The sequence below is a fragment of the Symsagittifera roscoffensis genome, chromosome 4, assembly GCF_963678635.1.
Source record: "Symsagittifera roscoffensis chromosome 4, txSymRosc1.1, whole genome shotgun sequence".
In the NCBI taxonomy this organism is placed as follows: Eukaryota; Metazoa; Xenacoelomorpha; order Acoela; family Convolutidae; genus Symsagittifera; species Symsagittifera roscoffensis.
In genome coordinates, this window is record NC_087065.1 from 76,424,711 (window position 1) to 76,444,461 (window position 19,751).

Sequence of the window (19,751 nt, forward strand, 5' to 3'; positions counted from 1 at the left end):
AAAAGAAAAACAGGACAACAAAGATGCAAACAAATAACATTTTTAAGTTTCAGTATAGAGAAATCAACACAAGGAAGTTTAGATTACGCTTTGCAGCAATATGCCTTTTCCTTTTCCTGTACCTTTTTGATCAATACAATGAGGTGGTACAAGTCAAAAAATTACAAAATTACTTTCAGAAAACGCTACCAGCAACACTAAGTAGCAAATGAATGAAACTTTACTGCTGTTGATTTTTTCCACGTCAAGTTTAGCGACCATGACTATCCATGATTAAGAGTCAAATTACCTCAAGCTCAGATTGGAAAAAAAATTGGATATTTTCTAAACGAAGGACCATTTTTTTCGGTCGTTTCTCTGTCCTCCTTACTAACTCATATCATACTTTTAGAAAAAATCCAATTACAATCCGGCGACAATTATGCGGTATTTAACAAAAAAGCGGCAGGAAGACGACAAACTAAGGGAAAATGCAGCAAGCAAAATAATTTCTCCAATATTATTCAGCAAACATTGAAAAAAAAATTCTTCAAACTACATAAATTAGAGCGGCCTTTTATAGCAATAACCAAAATGGATAGGGCCAAAAAAAAATTGGGTAGTTAGGGGGTCGAATCTCTGAGGAGGCGAGTGCGGAGGGCGTCTGTTCTCTCCTTAAATCTGCCCCTGCAAGAATAGCTTTCAATACAAGGAAATCCGATAGTTGAGCAAGCATACGATCACTATTACTTCAAAAAAATCCATCGAAATTAGCTGTTTTTTCTTCAGAGGTGAATGAGACTAACTACCGCCGAAAATGTAAGAACAAAAGAGAAGTTATGAAACTTGGAACACAGAGGCGAAGCTTCGCCTCGCAAACACTAGCGACAACACGACAAAAATCAGCTCTAGAAAGTCCAATAAGAAAAAAAATAGAAGTAAGCCTCGAATTAGCAAAAAATCGGCTAGGTCTAGGATTCGATCTGCGACGTACTGCAATCAAGAGACTTTAAGTCTCACGCTCTAATCACACAGCCACGCACGTTTAACCGCCGACAAACATTAGTGAATAAAGCAGCTACATATGCTAATAAATTGCCAATGCCATTCAGCAAAAGTGGCACCAAATACAAATAGACACAATTTTGCAACTATTAAAATTGAATATAACAAATCGAAAAGCATAAAAATACATTGTTTAAATTATGCATTTTGAAAAATTGCAAGATACAATGATTTAGACAAATTACTGAAATCGTGATATAGTAGAAATAAATTGAGAGTTGAGGCTCTCGTCAATCTTAGTGTGAAAAACGGAAAAAATTCAGACCCGTCTTTTTTCAGGGTCAACATTTTACACAGAGGCAAAGATCACTTCGCGCCACTTGCGATGTAACAGTATAGGAATAAAATCGAAGGACGCTCAAGAACTAGCAAAAAGGACTTTGAACGATCTTACCATTAAAAAACGAACTAGAAAAACGAAAAAAAAATTCATGAATAAATTCATTAGAGTTTTTTAAAGAGGTCCAAGCGCTGTTGATTTAAAGCACTCAAAAACTTTGGGCCTGTATCTTATCACTCTATTGTGTCCAGAGTCTTATTTTAAGCGGTAAGAAACACTTGAAGCTTAAAAAATTCCAAGTTTTGCAACAATTAAAAAACTTAGGTCTCCCTCTAGCTCGAAACACACACGCACACAAACGCTTTAAAAGGCGCAATATGAGTCGACTTAGCTGATATAAACAGATCAAAACCTATTAAGCCGTGAAAAAGGACAAAAAAAGTGAAATTTTATCAAATCGAGTTGTTAAAATTACAGCCAACATAAAAACAAATTTCGAATAGGAGGTGTATTTTACATGCTATCATTCTCAAAAAATATCTGTTGGAGTATTTCCAACAGGGAGGACAAGGATATGAATGAGTCTAGGAGATGACACTAGTGAAAAACATTTTGTATGAGAAAAAATCTGGAACCCGATTGCAATACCTTGCTGATCGCAAGGGTACGAATACGAATCATGACTGAAACAGATTCAGTATGATACCACATTTGACCCCTACGAGCTCTTCGAGGCAGTGAAAGTGGACTTAAAAAACACCCCAAGTCATGGTTTCACCCCACCCTCTAGGGTGATGTCAGAACAATGAAAAACGGTGACATATAAAAAAATGCGCAAATTTTGGCAAAAGAACAATGCGAAACAAAACAATAACTGTACAGATTGCTTCCGAATCCTCATTTAACTTAGACAAAAAAAATTTGGAAATTTTTCAAAGTCGCTCGAATCATGACTGAAAAGGATTTTATATGATGAATCACTCGACACTTTCGGAAGAAAATATGCGGGAAAAACACACCAGAAGACAAAGTTCCTCCTCTTTTCAATGGTGGGAACAAAAAAAGTAAAGGTCGGAACAAGGATATCTATATGGAATATCATGTAGACCGAATAACATGTAGACGGTCGAGGAAGAAACCAAAACACATTACACAAGGTCGCGGAAAATAGTGGGATATTTGTCTGATATCCCCCCCCTTCCCAAAGACAAAAGCATATGATGAAACGAGGAGGAAAATAGGTTAATACATAAAAACAGAAACGCCACCTCCGATAGGAGAACTGGCTAAATCGTGGAAAAATCAGGGAAGCCAAATGATGTCACAAGAACGGGTATCGAAGGTAACTGTTAACGTCACAAAATTTAGAGACGTTTAACAGCCGTTACCGCACATCTAAAAAGGGGACGATTTTCGGAAAAATTAAAAAAAAAAGCTATGGCATACAGAGGAGACAATAACGAAGGGAGAGTAAAAGGAAAATAAGTTATAAGGCGCAAATAAATGCAGATTTTAATTCCCAAAACAAGAAACTCCAATAAGACAAAAAAGTTAACAGAAAAACACAATAGAACAAAACTCACACGAAAAAAAAAAACGATTTTGCAAAAAAATTCATAAGGTAATGAATAGGTGCCAGTGAACTATTTTCCCACAGGGGCGGAATTGGGCTTCACAAACACTTGCGAGAACACGACCAAAAATCAGCTCTATGAAGTGAAAACAGAAAAGGTAGAAATCAGCCTCGAAGTGCCGGATTCGAATACGCGACCTATCAAATTTGAGTCTCACTCACTAACCACTTAGCCACGGATGCTAAAAATCCCAAAAACTAGCCACCAATAACGCAAATACATATGCTCATAAATTGCCATTTCGATGCAGCAAAAGTAGCTCCAAATACAAAAAGACACAACTTTGCAAGTAAAAATTTGAAATATAATAAACTGAATGCATCCACACTAGCTTTGCATGGAAGAATTGGAAAGCATGAAGCCACATTATGTATAAATTAAGCATCTCAAAAAATGCTAGAGACATTGAGTTAGAAAACTTCTAAATTGAGTTTTAATTATAGTTTCATGGTTTGAGACATAGATTTTTTCGGTTCATTTGATGAATTTTTAAAATGCATCAACTGTATTAACTTATTACTATTCGAACGCCAAAGCACATTCTATCAAAAAGCTCTAAAAGTGCTTCAAAATGGGACCAATATTTGCAAGTGTAAAAAATAAAAAAGGATAAATTATGATGAAAAAAAATTTAATAAAAAAAATTCATTTTTTACATTAACAAAAAAAACTTATATATATCTCTTTACTGTTTTAACAAATTGAAGCTAGGCAAAACTAGAGAAATATAACAAGTTATTTTATGAAAGTTAGCAGACAGCAACTCAAATTGACATAGCGAAACAATAATTTCATCTAGCAATTTCGAGCAAAACTATCCAACAATTTGAATTTCTTAATTTCTGATTTGATAGCGTTTCTGGCTAATTTAATCCGGGTTTTTCAAATGAAATGGCTACCTTATCAAATTTTTTGTTTAGTTAGAACGCAAAAGGAAAATACTTCAAAAACTAATTGTTGTCGAAAAAATTAATAAAACAAACAAAAAAAAATGCGAAAATCAACGAACTCTCAACAGGCAACCAAAGCTTATACCTAACATGCAACCACTACACTAATCATGATTTTAACTCTGCCGTTGATGTTATAATATTGATTGCCATTTCGTCCATTCTGTTTGCGAAACTAGTACCCAGTTGCAACACCCTTGCTTATCACAAGGGTTAAAATATCCTAAAAAAACAACACGACCTAAATATGTGACTTCACGTCGCTTATCGACAATGATAAAATCTTTCAACAAAATCATTATGCCTGATAAAATGTTAACGTTAGAGTAAAAAGTTTCTTATTAATGAAAAGTAGCGAGGGCGAAGACGCAGGGATGAAAGTAGAAACCAATTGTACAGTACTCACAAAACTGATTAGAAACTAAATCTAAACTCTTTTGACACAAGGAAATTCAATTAATTATCAACTAATCAGTTAGGCAAAAGAACATTGATTTAATTAAATAAAGAATGTAAATAGCACCCAGAAACTCGAATCACTCATCGCAAGAGCAAAATGTAAAGGTATTTCAGCCCAAGGCAAACTCGCCGATTTCATTTCAAAACCAGTAAAACAGGCGAGACATATCTAACAGTCTCCCATTTTTTCATGAATTTTCAGTAATAATTTCATCTTTTCTTGTTGCAATAAACTGGCTTGGATCACTAACTTTTTGTTCATTCGCTTAGCCTGCTTTGCTTTTTCCATCATCAATTTCAAGTTCTTTTCGTTCTTCCTTGAATAAAGGCCAGTCCAAGGCACGAAGCTCTCAGGCGACACTGGGAATACCATAGACCTCACTCGGTTTGGATCGTATAGCTCGTTTTTAAACCTAGAACAGTTCTTGTCATCTGACAAGTGCTGCCACAGAGACAATGTCTTTGAGAAAACTGCATTTGAAACTCTCTCCAGCTCACTGTTGCACAAGAAGTTTCCGTAAATTCCCGCGTAGGAGCTTTCAGCAAGAAATATTAGAAACTCTTCGTTGAACTCAAAGTGTGTCGGAAAGCAACGTGTATATTGCCATACTGCATCTAGGAACAAGAGAAAGACAGGGGCTGACACTTTTCGGGAATCCCTGGCTTTGTTCTGAACAAACAGCGACGAGTGTCGGTTCTGGAACTGATGTCCGGCAAGAATCCACTCACGGTGGATCAGCTCCTGAAAACCTCGAATGGTTCGGCACTCTGGATCCATGATCATCTGGGCTAGCGAGGTACTACACAAGGTGGTATCTCGACCTTCGAGGCCATGTACCACTGCTGACGTGAACTCTTGATTCAACAACTGTTGCAGCAAACATGCATGAGTGATTAGGCTTCGCACATGTTCCAGCCACTTTGATCCTTCTATAGCAAGCAAATAACTCTCCACTGATGAATGGTTTGATTTGAGCGCCTTTATGAATTTTACTAGAGAGTCCAACAAATTGGACACTCTTTCCAGAGGTCTTTGAAAATGATGGAACCTCTGCGCGTCAGTGTATCCTTCTGATTCGTAACCACCTCCTCTCACTTTGTCACTTGAAGCATCCGCCTGTGTTCTTGTATCTACAATGTAGGAACGTGGCGACATTTTGGGATCCTTTGCCACTCTGGCCTTGAAAGCAGGAGATGACATCGCGAGAACACGTTGGTCGGCATGACATGTTCTGTTCATTGCCGTTACTAGAGGCTGACTACATCTTACTAGTGTGGTTTGCCTGGCCGCGTGATAGTAGCACACAACAGGAAAGCGCCCGCCTTCTCTGAACTTCGAAGACTGGACTAATTCTTCGTCAGTTACAGTTACTGGAACAATTATACGTTCGGGGTAACTCAGGCACACGCCAAAACCTTTGTTCAGATCTGAGATTCTGAACTGCATATTGTTGGCATTCTGATTCATTTTCTGCAAAGTGCTCAGAAGACTGAACATCTGCCATCCAGCATGCAAATCGTCGCACTGGTGTTGATAATGAAATGCAGGCAAGAACTGAATCTGAGTATTCATTCTCTCTTTCATTACTCTGATGTAAGAGGCCACGTCTGAGCACTTTGAACTGGTCGGGAATGTTATTTTGTACGTGTAAAAATGCTTACAAATAAGAACAACGTGAGCGTCTGGCGGTGATAGGGATTCGACTAATGAGTCAATCAACTGGTATGAAATTCTGAATGGCAGTTCAATATTGTGCTCTAATTTCAAAATGTCCAGGGTTCTCTGTCGCGACTCCAAGGCAAGATCCCCCAATTCGTCAAAGATGACTACATGATGATATTCTGTGCAAAGGGTTCCCGTGAATTGGAGAGGCGGATTTGCGCCACTGATTTCGATTCTCACTCCAGGCACTTTGATCAATTCCAGGTCAATGTCAGACACAAAGTCATTATCATAATCGAAGGCCATGCTCCTATCTAAAAACAACGAGCAGTTTTTGAGTATCAACAACAATTTCTGTGCAAAAACCATTAGAAGATAATTAAGACCTCAGCCATATCATAGTCCACTTATACCTTATACCATCAAACATCGAAAACTGTGGAATGTCACAACTTGTAAACCGAGATAAGAACAAAGAGGGGAAAACGCATGAACAAAAACGCAACATTCGAATTTCAAAAACATATAGATGACCTTAAAGCTCTTTCACTTTCTAGAACAATTTATCATTGACTCTATTTTTGATAAAAATCAACCCAATTTGAAGAAATTCGATAACTAAATTCCACTTTTGAAACTAGAACTCGATCATGTTTTTCGTGAATTTTACACTTTGGCTGTTCGATAGTGGAGTTTGCCTTCCTTATAATAAAGGATATGAACTGAACTTAAAAAATCAAAAGTCAAACTGCAAAAATGTTATTTTGAGCCTAATAAACTAAGATTAAAATGAAAAACCAAAATTTCAAAAAATATGACTGCATAATTTAAACTATTGTCACAAAAACAACTTGCAGGAAACCTAAGAAAACTTTGAAAATCTATAAAATAACCCAAAGATAACAAACTTATCAAATAACAACATTTGATGAGTAAAAAAATTTGTTAAAAGAAAAGTATAATAAAAAGGATGCAACGAAAAATGCATCTACCCATCTTTAGTACAAAAAATCATAAAACATAAACCCGAAAAACTGAAAATTTTCAAATTAAAATTCAAATAAACAAACTAAAAACACATGTAGTACATTTACAACTTCGAGTGTCAAAAAGGTATTTAGCGTTCTAACATCCATAAAAACCATCAAATAAGCTATGTAAATAAGCTTGGCTTGTAAAAAAAAAGCTGAAACTAAGCCGCAAAAAAAACTGGCCAGAACACGACAAAAAGCAGCTCTATAAAGAGCAATAAGAAAATGTAAAAATAAGCCTCGAATTAAGAATTCGGCTACGTGTCAGATTCGATCAAGCAACCTAGAAATTTTCGAATCTCACACACTAACCACTCAGCCATGGAAGCTTAATGGATCACAAACAATAGGTGATTATAGCAAACGTGCCACGAAATGAACCCTTTTAAGGAACACTTTTTTTGCTAGTTATGTTAGAAAAAAGTTCGTTCTAATACAAAAATGCTCGCAAGCTAGTTAGTGTAATGATGCACAGTGGGATTATTAGAACAATTAGCGAAAATAGGACGCACTTACTACATGCATATGTCGTGTACTACATACATGCTGAAATCTGTCTAGTACCCGGTTGCAACCCACATTTTTTCGCAAGCGTAAAAACAAATGAAAACTATGATATTGGTCCATTTATTTTTTAGGCAACAATGAGAAAGGAAATATCGGTAACAATGAAAAGATCGACGCCTATATGTGTAAAATCATATTTTTCGATAACTTTCAGCCAGAAACAGCATCACTCTTGAGAATTCCGAGCAATTTTCGAGACAAGGCAGTTAGATCACACTGAGATAATCAAAAAAATTATGGTTCAAATAATACGCTTTGCCGATAGTTCTAGAGTGAATGAAAACCAAAAACCTATCAACGCTGCTCGAATAACCTATCAACGCTGCTTTGACAGTAAATAGATTTTTTAAAATTTTTTTGAAAGAAAATATCCGGCAATTAAGCGGACAGAAATTAAGACCATCCGTGGCCGAGTTCGAGTCCCATTTCGGTCACGGTTGGAGGGGTCATCGGCCTCAAAACGGAAGCGAGGCCCAAGATAGAAAGGAGGAAATTTGACCGGGTCAAGTAGAAAAAAAATAAATTGTGACTCAGAGGCGAAACGAAGCTTCGCACTACTTGCGATAAAACATAAAAACAGCAGTGCAAGCTAGCAGACAGAAACAAAAACTACTAAGTCCAAAAATTTTTTTTTAAAACTTCAAAAAAACAACTTAAAAATCAAAATGTTGTCTGAAATCATGTTCTCTTTGCGGAGAACACGTACAGAAACACAATCAAGAGCAATTCAAGAAAACTCAAAAAACAATTAACAAGCAGCAACTGAGCCGACGAAAACTCAATAATTTCCCTTAGAAACGAAAATATATTTGTGGTCGTGGATAACAATGTACACTTTACTCTAAGAAGTTTGGAGTTTTGTGCGATCCAGAATGAAGCATAAAACTTATTCTTCTCTTAAAAGGATCCCACGTTAGGTCACTAAACCTATAAAAAAACGAAATCATTTAGGCCGAATATAGTTTTCAAGCGAAAAGAAAACAAAAACAGCAAAATATACGCAATCAAGGCTAGTAAAAATTACAAATTACAGCAGTTATTCAAAACACTTAAAGCAACTACATTGCAAATTACGTACAAAAAATCAACTCTACGATGTGGCAACTAAGCCCACAAAATATAAGCAGACAAACTTCCAGTTCCAGACAAATATTTCCAGTTTGAAAAAAAAGTTCCTGGTCAGATTCAAACTCACGACATTTGCAGTCCTAGGCGTATTCCTCATCTCCGGGCTAAACAGCGGACACGCATAGAAGTTTGAATTCATTATAAACCAAGATTCAAGTGATTCTGTTAAATAAGTTGCAAGCCCGGAAAAAAGTCGGAAGCGTAACCAAGTCCAGAAAGCCGACAAAAAAATTTTGAAAACTCATTTTTAAACCCATTGCCACTAAATCAATACGAACTGCACTTAACAAAAAAAAAACTACATAACCACTTCAACTGCAGATCATAAAATTGGAGATCCTGTGAACACAGTAGAAAACATTTTCTAGCACTAATCTGCAACAACTTTGCTTATCGCAAGGTTAAATATAATTTTTACGAAATGAGATGATTAATTCACAGATTTTAACTTAAAACATAAACATCAGTCGTTCATACGCCTTTGAGCGAAAAATCATTTCTTTGAAATGAATACAATTACATTAAACTCAAGCCTGAATAGCAAAATTACTGGCCAACTTTTCAAAAATTTTTGCAATCCGATTTACGACAGAAAAAGGCTTTAATATGACACCACACTTGACCCTTTGCGAGCATTCTGAGAACTATCTAGAAATGGGCGGAAAAAACCAATCCTACGCAGTAGCTTTAATCCATTCTTCAGAGCGAAGGACATGCTGTTAGATGTTTTTATCCAGGCTAAGGAGAATGATTACTTTGCTACAACTGAAGCGACTATTTCAAACCAAAAGTGAGTTTAGAAACATTTAGTAGCTATCAATTGCGGAATAATGAATTGCATAAATTTTGGAATCAATGTGCGCTTTATTTAAACCTATGAGAACCAAATTGATCAATGATTTCAAAACGCGAAACTGCTTCCCCGTCGATTACTGATTTTAAATGGATATTCAGTTTAGATTGAAGATATGAGAGCGGTTGTTGTGAAGTTGAGAGCATTTGCGCTGTGAGGGATGAAGAGAAGACAAGGCGCTGGAGGAAAAGACACAGAAGCGAAAACGAGCTTCGCACCACTTGCGTTAACACACAAACGTTGCAATAAAACAAAAAAGCTAGCAGATAACAAATGAAACGAAAGTTACAAAGTCGAAAAAGAAAGTACCGAAAAAACACACTCACAGAAAAACTTCATAATTTTGTATCAAAATGTATTCAATTTGAAAACACGTCCAGCAATATAATCTATGGCGTTAAAAAAATCTTCAAAGACATTTAGGGAGTGACACCTCAGCCGACAAAGCTTAGGTAAATGACCGTTGAGCCGAAAACAAAACTGCAAAACTATGTTCATGTAGCATTCATTCTAGAAAATTATTAAGGCAAAACTATCTTCGGAATTACACCAAAATTCTAGCAAAGCACACCGGAGAAGAAATAGAAACCTTATATTATGTCCTTGTTAGTGTTGTGATGACAAGATCTGAACGGAAACCTAAAAATTAGGCCTTTGCAGTAGTAATAGTACAACCAACCACAGTGTTAAACATAGCCAACTGACAGTTGGCAAGTAATTAACGTAAGGAAACAGAAAAACACTGGCTTGTTTTTCAAAAAACTTCAACTGTCGAAATTTTAAGAAAAAATGTAAGCCCTTAAAGCTCTTTGAATTTCAAGAACTTATGTTTGATGCTTTTAATACAAATTTCCTCAATTTGAGAAAACTGGATCAAAAAATATATTTCCGTTAGGAAATCTGAAAAAAATCCAATTTCGAAAACAAGCCGATCAAGTTTTTCGTGACTTTTATACTTTTCTGCTTCGATAGTGAAGTTTGCCTTCCTTTTAACAATGCAAATGAACTAAACTTCAAAAAACTCAAAAGTCAAACCGCGAAAAATCAAATCTGAGCGTGAACAAACTTCGAGACTTACTCCAGAAAAAAACACCAACACCTACTTAAGAGTCTTCACTACGTTCATTACTCTCAAACATCAAAATTAAAGATTTTTAAAAAAATTCATAGCGGTAATTTTTTTTTTGATTTTTCCAATAATTCTTTTGATGAAGGTGCTAAAGACAACTTAGGGCTGAAAAAAAATTTCTGCTGAATTTGCATTAGAGGCTATTATAATACCTACTCGCTCGCTCGAAATTAGACTAAAACATTAAAAAAACTGGTCATTCTCGCACTTGAAGATCTTGTTAAAAAAATTTTAATGTCGCCCGAACCGTGACTGACAGGGTTTTGTTACGGTATAACACTGTCAATTCCAATATTGATACCTGCTTTTGCGTTAAAAAGTAAAAAAAAATTTTCACCATACTCAAATACAAAATTCCCCCTCCCATTTCTGTGATCCGAACAAAAAGCCTTTTTTAAATTTCACAATTAGCACAGAAGGTTGTGACCAAAATCTTGAAAAAAAAATTAAATTTCTTTCAAATTAGTCTCGTTTTTTCTGCCTGGTGTGGGAGAATGATCTGAACGAAAAACAAAAATTAGAGGCCAGCTAACGAGAAATTCAAAAAGTTTCAAAAACGGTAAGAAAATTGACTTCTCTGAGGGTCATAACTTTTTTGCGTGAATAAATATGGGTGTAAAGGTAGCTCTTCACAAGCCATCCTTTATTTTGAAACTAAAATCTCAAGATTTGAGAGGGTAGTTTTCGAAAAAGAAAAGTCGAAAATTTTTTTTAAAAACGGTTAAAAAAATCGTCTTTTTAAGGGACTTTTTGTGTAAAAAAAGCTTGGGCGTGGCCGCTCATGCAGTGGAGCTTCGCACGGCGCCATTAAAACCAAAATCTCAGATTTGAGAGGATAGTTTTTGAGAACATGTAGAAAAAACCAAAAATATGAGTCAAAAATTGCCCCCACACATTTTTCGAAGGCTGTAGAAAGTGGGGTAAGGAAAAAAAGAGATTAGGGGAGTATACAGGCACACCGGAGAATGGGCGCAATTCCCATTTGTACCCCTATTTTTATAAATCGGTAGAAGTTTTGAGAAAAACTAAATTATTGAAAAAAGTGAAGCTTTTTTTTTAAAGCGTCTCAAAAAACATAAAAAAAACCCGATCCCATACATTTTCAAAATACCTGTTTTTATCAAGCAGGAACTTAGGCATATTTGACAGTCAAAGTAAAATAGGCAAATTGCAAAACAGTTTTTGTAGAAAAAAGACGAAAAATATATTGAAATTATCAAAAAAATTTCGAATATTTTGCTGAAGTTTTTTGAATTTTAGAAGATTTTGGTTACCAAAATAGTGTTAAAAACTGCAAAAACTAAATTTATTCGATTTAAAAAACTAAGCACAAATAGGCTATTGTGAACCGCTTAAATACGCCTGCTCGCTCGCTTTATTCACTGGAAATTAGTAGAAATTAAAAATTTCAAATGTTTTCTCGAAAGAATTTTTTTTCAAGTTTTTTTATGTCGTTCGAATCACGACTGCAAGGGCTTTAACATGATATATCACTTAAAACATTGCGATGATTATTTGTGGTACTTCTTTTCGCGTGAAAAACAAACACACCCGAATACAAAGTTCCTAACAATTTTCAATTGTCGGAACAGAAATATATGGGCTCAAAGCTCTTAGAAACTCTGGAATTTTTTTAGGTGGACATTCTTATTTCATAACCTTACAAAGTTCGAGAAAACTTATTCCAGGGATATTTTTCAGCCAGGAAAACCAACTAAATCCAATTTTGCGACCTGAAATTTTTCAGACTTTTTTGACATTTGAACATAATGGGAGAGCAAAAAAAGTTGATAGGAAATTAAGAAGAAATCAAACTCAAGTCGAAATTTGAAAAAAAAATCAGTTGAAATTAGCAACTGAAATTAAACTGAACATAGAGAAATCAAAAGTCAAATAGATAAATCACAAATTCGAATGTGAACAAATTTCATTCCAGGTTCTTGAGAAAATGGTTAAAAAAACACAAAATAATCAATTGAAAACTCACTTTGTTTTTATACACTTATAGACACTTGAATAAAATTCTCGATTAATGCAACCTTGAACTATAGGGCCATAAATATTTTTCTGTATTTTATTCCAACAAAAATGAGTATCATCTTCCGACTTGCCCTAAAGATTGGTCAGTTTTAGGATTGGCTGTGATAGCCTGGGCGGCTACAATAGTCTCGTTTATTTGAGTCTGGAGCTTTCGAAGTTCATTTATATGCAATAATCTTAAAACTTTTGCAGCATCTTTAACTTGTTGGTCATCAACATCTAGGCCCAGCTCGACGTCCTTCAAAGGGACGCTTATGGCGGGTTCCCTATTGTTTATAAACTCTTCGACAGCTTCTTCTTTGAGTCTCGCTTCACAAAAAATGGCGAGAGCTTTAAGAACGTACATATTCTGATCATGTTGCATTATGTTTACCACTTTGGCGCTCTCTAAAACACCGGAAACAAAATCAGGGCTGGTGGGATCGAGACTGTTCAAAGCATCTATTGCAGCAGCAGCCGCTGCCTTTCCAGAAAAACTACCACTAACAATATTCTCTTTTGTCATCGGTCGATACTTTTCAACATTATCTCCATACTCATACCGAATTGCTAAATTCAGCAGCCAATTTATGATGAGCACTCGCTTACATCGTATCGATTCAGGGCACTCAATGTCCCTGAGATACACATTCAGAGCATTCTCCCATTGTGAAGATGAATAACTTCTCAACTCCGCTCTATCTTCTTCCTTGTACCAGCGAATCTTTTGATCTTCCAGCCAAATGATCAACAAACGAAAGCTCGTTTCATCGTTTAAATCAAAAGATTGAGCACCAGGGTACTCAAGAGCACGTAACTTTGAGCCGAATTTCATCTTCTGAAAAAAAATTAAATTATAGAGAGATAGCCAGTTGCTGTCAGGGCAGGTCAAAAATCAATTGCCATTGCAATTAATTGAAATTCTTCAGTGCAATTAATTGATTTTCATTCCTGACCAATTAGAATTAACTGATTGCGCTCTACCAATTAATTGCAATTGTTTTCATCAAACGCATTTCCTAGAAACAACCACACACTTCTCTGAAAACCATTTTTTTCTAATTCATCAAACAGCAATCTTGCTTAAAAGATTAAAAGTACTGCAGAATATGCATATTCTGATCTTCGGCAAATTTCTGATATGCATAATCTGATCTTCGGCAAATTTCTGTAAAGGCAATTATTTCGGAAAACCAACAAAAAATACTGGGAGAGGGAATTCTTGTCAAAAATTGTTAACCAAGAGTGTTGCTTCTTGCAATTAATTATACAATTAAATGCAATTTAATTTTGCGTTGTGCCAATTAATTGATAATTGACTTTCAACGTTCCAGTTAATTGTAATTTGATTTTCAGTTGTCCAATTAATTTTTGACTTGCCCTGGTTGCTGTGCACGTAGCACAGAAGGCTCCGACCTCTTTCATATTGATGAAATAATCAGAAGTTCGAAAATATTATAGTAACAGAGGTTACAATCAGGACTCCCTTCATCACATTATCCAGTCAAAATCCTCGTGGATTTTAAGATATGAAAGATTAATAGTATAATTTGGATTAAAGTAAAGTGAGTCAGATGGTTGGGAATCAAGCCAACCAAATTGAGAAAATTGACACCATCACAGAATAAACCGGAGTTAAAAGTGACCCAAAAGACTGACCTGATATGAGGCTACTGGTCTATCATATTTTTAAATGAAGCTGCGCTGTTGTTCCCTTGGCTCTATAAATTGAAAACTTCTTCGAGAATAGTTTTATCATTAAAAGGTGCCGAGTACACAGGCAGCGTTTGCAACATGTATTGCGAGGGAGATTCTCTGCTTAAGAAAACTACCTGCCCTGGGTTCCTCGGCACACGTGCAAAATTTCTTACAAAGCTTAATCAGAAAAATCTCAGTGCTAAGACCGGTGGCACCCTGAGCTTCAAAAGCTATTGGTTGAATATTATAACCATTATTACAAAAAAGGTGTTACATACGCCAACTTAAGTCACACATGAGGTTAAGAAAAATAGGCCCTATAACCATTGGCTCAAGAGTCAGGGTCACTATCTCTTGTGTTTTTCAACCTCAAGCGGTAGTAGCCAATTCGGTTCACTGTAATATTCGCCCAAATACTTCACAGTGAAAAAGCACCTCTTGACGACTGGCCGACGTCAGTTACCTAAATTCTACTCGTGTTTCACCGCCTTGACCTAGCCAGTTGATTTTCTGGTCTGTTGAGGCCTAAAAAAAAGTTACCATTTTTTTGCCATCAGTCAAGCTACTTTTGGTCAGCTTTCGTTTGCATGCGACGACAACCACATAGCTGGGTCTGGGATCCCCAGACTACGTGATTGCTATCAAAAACACGGCTCGAATAGCCTATTTTACTATGTTTTTAGTGACTGTTATATACTAAATCCATTGGAGATGGATTGACCTTTTCCTCTTCCTAGCTCCTCATTTTCTAAAGTAACAAATAATATTGGGGTTAATACAAATGTTCAGGACATCAGAGTAGCTAAAAATTTAGTCTACTATAATCTTTCAAAATACGACAGTCTCTGGGTGCCGTGCCTCCGATTCCGTGATCTTCAGGAATTAACGTTGTTTCTTCTTCCACTTCGTGGCATGGGAGGGTACTGATCCTTACGGCTCTCCCACTGAAGCCTCCTTTCTTCTTATCGGCTTCCGCTATAGTACTTATCGTGCGTGATCGTCACGATAAGAGAATTCTTATTTTTCTTACGTTTTTCTCGACCGTTTCTCACTTGTTAATTCGGTTGTTCTGTTTTGTTCTAGCAAATAAAGCCACTTTCTGTGTTTCTCAGAAATCTTCCGACGCCATTCAAATTTTTGAAATTTTGCTTCTCGACCCTCCTTTTCTTGATTAATTTGTCATTAACAACGTTAATACTCTTTTTCTTGTTCGTCGGAGGGTTCGGCGGTGTCAATCCGGCGGAATGGCACATACTCCCCGGGCAGTCCCCTTCAATGTCCCCATTGAACGCATAACGCCGGGTTATATTCAGGTGGTGATCCAGCTTTCCATAATCATCTTACAAATCGCATTAGAAAAATGAAATTTATCTACTACACCTCAACTCACCGCGTTTCATAAATGGCATTGTACTACAATTCACTGCCTTTCAACATTTTCACAAAATTTGCACTATGAGGAGTGTCCTAGATAAAATTTCTTTTCTGAATACTTACGTCACTCCTCCGTAAAATTTCTCCTCGCTCTTGCTGATTAAAAAATTGGGATGTGATACGGCCACGCACCCGTTAAAATTACTTTAATGTCACTCACCAAGTATATTCATTCATTTATGCGTTTGCTCTCAAAATTAAAACTAAGAAACTCTGTGGCTAGAAAAAGGTAATGAGGTACTCACCCTCTTCGAGCAAGCGTACCCACCCTATAAGGTTGTCACAAAGTGAAGATATGTCCTAGACAGGTTAAAAACTCCAGTCAGGTTTGAATAGGTAAATATACTCGCCTAAAGCCTATATATGTATATATAAATAACATCAACTAAAATTCTTCATAAAATTCAATAATTTAACAACAACTGTAACAATTTCAAGTCTGGTTTGACCAAACTGCATCAAAACAAAAAGATTAAAAATTTCATTAATCAATCTTGGTTGATTAGTTCAAGTTTTTACATACAACGACAAAAAAAATTCTTTTCTCTCAAGTCTTTAATCTTCGTCCATCACTTCTGGTTCCTTGCTCAATGTCTTCTAGAATTTTTTGCAGCATATCCACAGAGTTTCGGGCTGTGCCCCAGCTTTCCTGCTCCAGCAACCTCTGTTTGCAGCAGGGTAGTAGGTCCACATTTACTTTCTGCTCTCTGTTCTAGGTCAGCTTGTAGGACCTCTTTCCTTTCCTTTTGAGTGGTGCAAGACATCCCAGCTACTCGCTTCACTGCCGTGGTCACAGCGTTCCTATGTGCCAGGAATGCTCTCTTATAGGCTCCCGGTCCTATGTCCAGCTGGAAAGATCGATAGGCTGCCGTGTTTCGGGACAAATGACGATCGCGCGTTCATACACCCATGCCGTCATCTCCGGACGGAACGAAGGCATCAATCTTTGTCTTGCCCAAATTCTTTCTATTTCTTTCGGTATCCTCAAAATTTTGCAGGTCATTTTGAGCAGATCCAGTCTTTTGCTGATGCTCACTCGGCTCAATTGCTCCGGATTTGGCACGGCCATCTCCTGTTCTATCGGCCCTGCATTGGCTTCCAGCCATCTTGATTACTTGAGCCACTGAAGCCCCTCCAAAGGAGATCACATTAGTTTGTCCTCCTACTAGAACTGGGTTCAAATCCCTCACCAGGATGTCCCCTATGATTAGGTGTTGGCTGCCCGTCGGCACCGATTGGTGGATCGCCGCTGGATTCCAAGTCATACCGTTCAGGCAGGCTCTGGGGTGTTCCGCTGCGAATTGCACGAAGGTCCTTCGGGTGTTGAGGTCCGGCTCTGTGGGATTCGTTGATTTTTCCTTTCTGATGGTTGACTGGCCCGCTCGCTGAGTAGGAACAATCCTGCCCAAGATTCGGTCTCTCGCTCGGTTTATTTCTTGTATCGCAGCTTTGGCCACTTGCTCAAATATCTCTGGAACTAAGTAGCCAGGTAAGCGTCCGAGGGGTCAGGTATCGTGTTTCTCGCGTTTGAAGGCGAGCTCACTCACTGTGGGGCCGTCACCTCACTGGGTGTATAAAGTTCCTGAGTCTTGGATTTGGCTGTCGTCTCGATATTCATCATCGCCAGAACCTCCCGCGACAACTTGCTGACTGTAGCATTATGGAGCTCCTTCAAGTAATTTATCTCCTCTTCCCTGAAGAGGGCCTGCAGCTCTTCGTATTTACGTTTCCATTCGTCACATTCTTTCCCCTTTATCTTGAAGCTCGTTCAACCTCGTGCTTAACTGCTTCCAGTTTTTGTCTTTCTTCTCCAGTGTTTCACTCGTCTCTGCCGTTTGTATCTGAATTTCGTTCATTCTGACCTTTTTCATTGGAGAAGCCGCTGTTGGGGAGTCTGCTGAGTGTGATGGGCCCGGCCCGTCACTTAATCGCTTGGCTCCAAGGAGAAGCTGTACAGGCTGAACAGGTATGGGCATTTCCCCTAACCGTTAGTCCCTCTGCTCGCCCAGTCCAGGTTCATGAGCTAAGTCGTGACCCGGCATTTCCCCTCGTCGCCATCTCATGAGTCGGTTACGACCTCTCTCGGTGGTCCCGGACGCGCCAAAGGCCAACATCCGGGCCACCTACGTGGGGCGTTCCCCGCCAGCTTCCTTTCCCAACGCATTGAGGAGTGCGACGGTGAATATCGCCCGCTCCGTTCCTCCAATCCAAAGTTGCAATCAATCACCTCGTCCAGAGCCGATCCCAGTCTCGCTGAGACAAAATTCATCAAATCGTTGGTATCACTCATTCTTCTTCGTGTGTGACTGTTCGTGTTTCTCTGATTCAGTTCAAGTTCAACAAAAAAAAGTACGATTAATTAAGATCTAAAAAACAAGTCACGACTTAGATTAATCGTTCCGAGCTGTTTCATCTCTAAGATAAAACATCCTTCACATCTGTTAAAAGCAGTCCATCGAAACTCTTTTGTTTTCAGTTTAAAAACTAGCAACAAGGCCGATCGTCCACCTGCGATCTTGTCAGAATAATCATAATTGAGCGCTGTCACCTTTCGTTCCTGGAGTGTTCACGCTTCCATGACATAAGTATCTTTGAAAACATAACCTAACCATAACATAACATTCAATATATCACATATCAACACTATCACATAAAGACCTAATACCTAATAATTAACCTAAAATTTAATTCCAATGACTAAAAAGTAAACCTAATAAAGACTATTTAACACTGAATATGGCTCTAGCAGATGCTCAGACAATAATTTTCATGTAACTAGGACTCTATGTCCTTTTTTGAAAACATTACTTGTACGAGGGCATATAACTCTTGGATGCAGTTTTCCCCTATTGGGATCATAGACTGGTAAAGAGAGAGAGGTCACTACTCTCTCAACCAGGAAATCCTTGAGTCTAGTTCAGGCCAGCACAAGTTCTGGGGATTTACATGTTGTCTATCAGTGGCCTTAGTTACCAGGAAACACAAATATTTCCCTGGTATCTGTGATACAACAGGGGGAAGCGCTATCATCCCTCCTACACCAGGCCTCTGTTTCCATAAAAACTCGATGTTCTTGTACTCTCTTTTGAAGTCGGCCGCTAGTGCTGTCTTAAAACTTACATCAGCGGTTATCGCTTGACACCGGTACTTTAGATTTGATGTCATAAAAACACCCAGGAGCGCCATAAAAACACTATGTAACAGTCGCCTACTTAAGTCACATATGTGGCTAAGAAAAATAGGCCCTATAACCATTGGCTCAAGAGTCAGGGTCACTATCTCTTGTTTTTTTGAACCTCAAGCGGTAGTAGCCAATTCGGTTCACTGTAATATTCGCCCAAATACTACACATAACGCATAACGCCGGGTTATATTCAGGTGGTGATCCAGCTTTCCATAATCATCTTACAAATCGCATTAGAAAAATGAAATTTATATACTACACCTCAACTCACCGCGTTTCATAAATGGCATTGTACTACATTTCACTGCCTTTCAACATTTTCACAAAATTTGCACTATGAGGAGTGTCCTAGATAAAATTTAGTTTCTGAATACTTACGTCACTCCTCCGTAAAATTTCTCCTCGCTCTTGCTGATTAAAGCCTATATATGTATAAATTGGGATGTGATTAATTTAATGTCACTCATCAAGTATATTCATTCATTTATGCGCTTGCTCTCAATATTAAAACTAAGAAAATCTGTGGCTAGAAAAAAGTAATGAGGTACTCACCCTCTTCGAGCAAGCGTACCCACCCTATAAGGTCGTCACAAAGTGAAGATGTGTCCTAGACAGGTTAAAAACTCCAGTCAGGTTTGAATAGGTAAATATACTCGCCTAAAGCCTATATATGTATAT

At 37.5% G+C, this 19,751-nt stretch overlaps 3 protein-coding genes across 3 annotated transcripts in view; 1 reads left to right on the plus strand and 2 right to left on the minus strand.

Moving 5' to 3' along the window:
• LOC134845054 (kinesin-like protein KIF27) overlaps nt 1-19,751 on the plus strand; it is a 539,890-nt gene that overhangs the window by 427,098 nt on the left and 93,041 nt on the right. The gene's annotated exons all lie outside the window — the stretch shown is intronic.
• On the minus strand, nt 4,323-6,341 carry LOC134843854 (myotubularin-related protein 9-like). Its single transcript, XM_063860164.1, has one exon. The coding sequence runs from the start codon at nt 6,334-6,336 to the stop codon at nt 4,537-4,539; it is 1,800 nt and encodes a 599-aa protein (XP_063716234.1). The 5' UTR covers nt 6,337-6,341; the 3' UTR covers nt 4,323-4,536.
• Nucleotides 12,720-13,629, minus strand: LOC134844424 (RNA transcription, translation and transport factor protein-like). Its single transcript, XM_063861094.1, has one exon. The coding sequence runs from the start codon at nt 13,590-13,592 to the stop codon at nt 12,834-12,836; it is 759 nt and encodes a 252-aa protein (XP_063717164.1). The 5' UTR covers nt 13,593-13,629; the 3' UTR covers nt 12,720-12,833.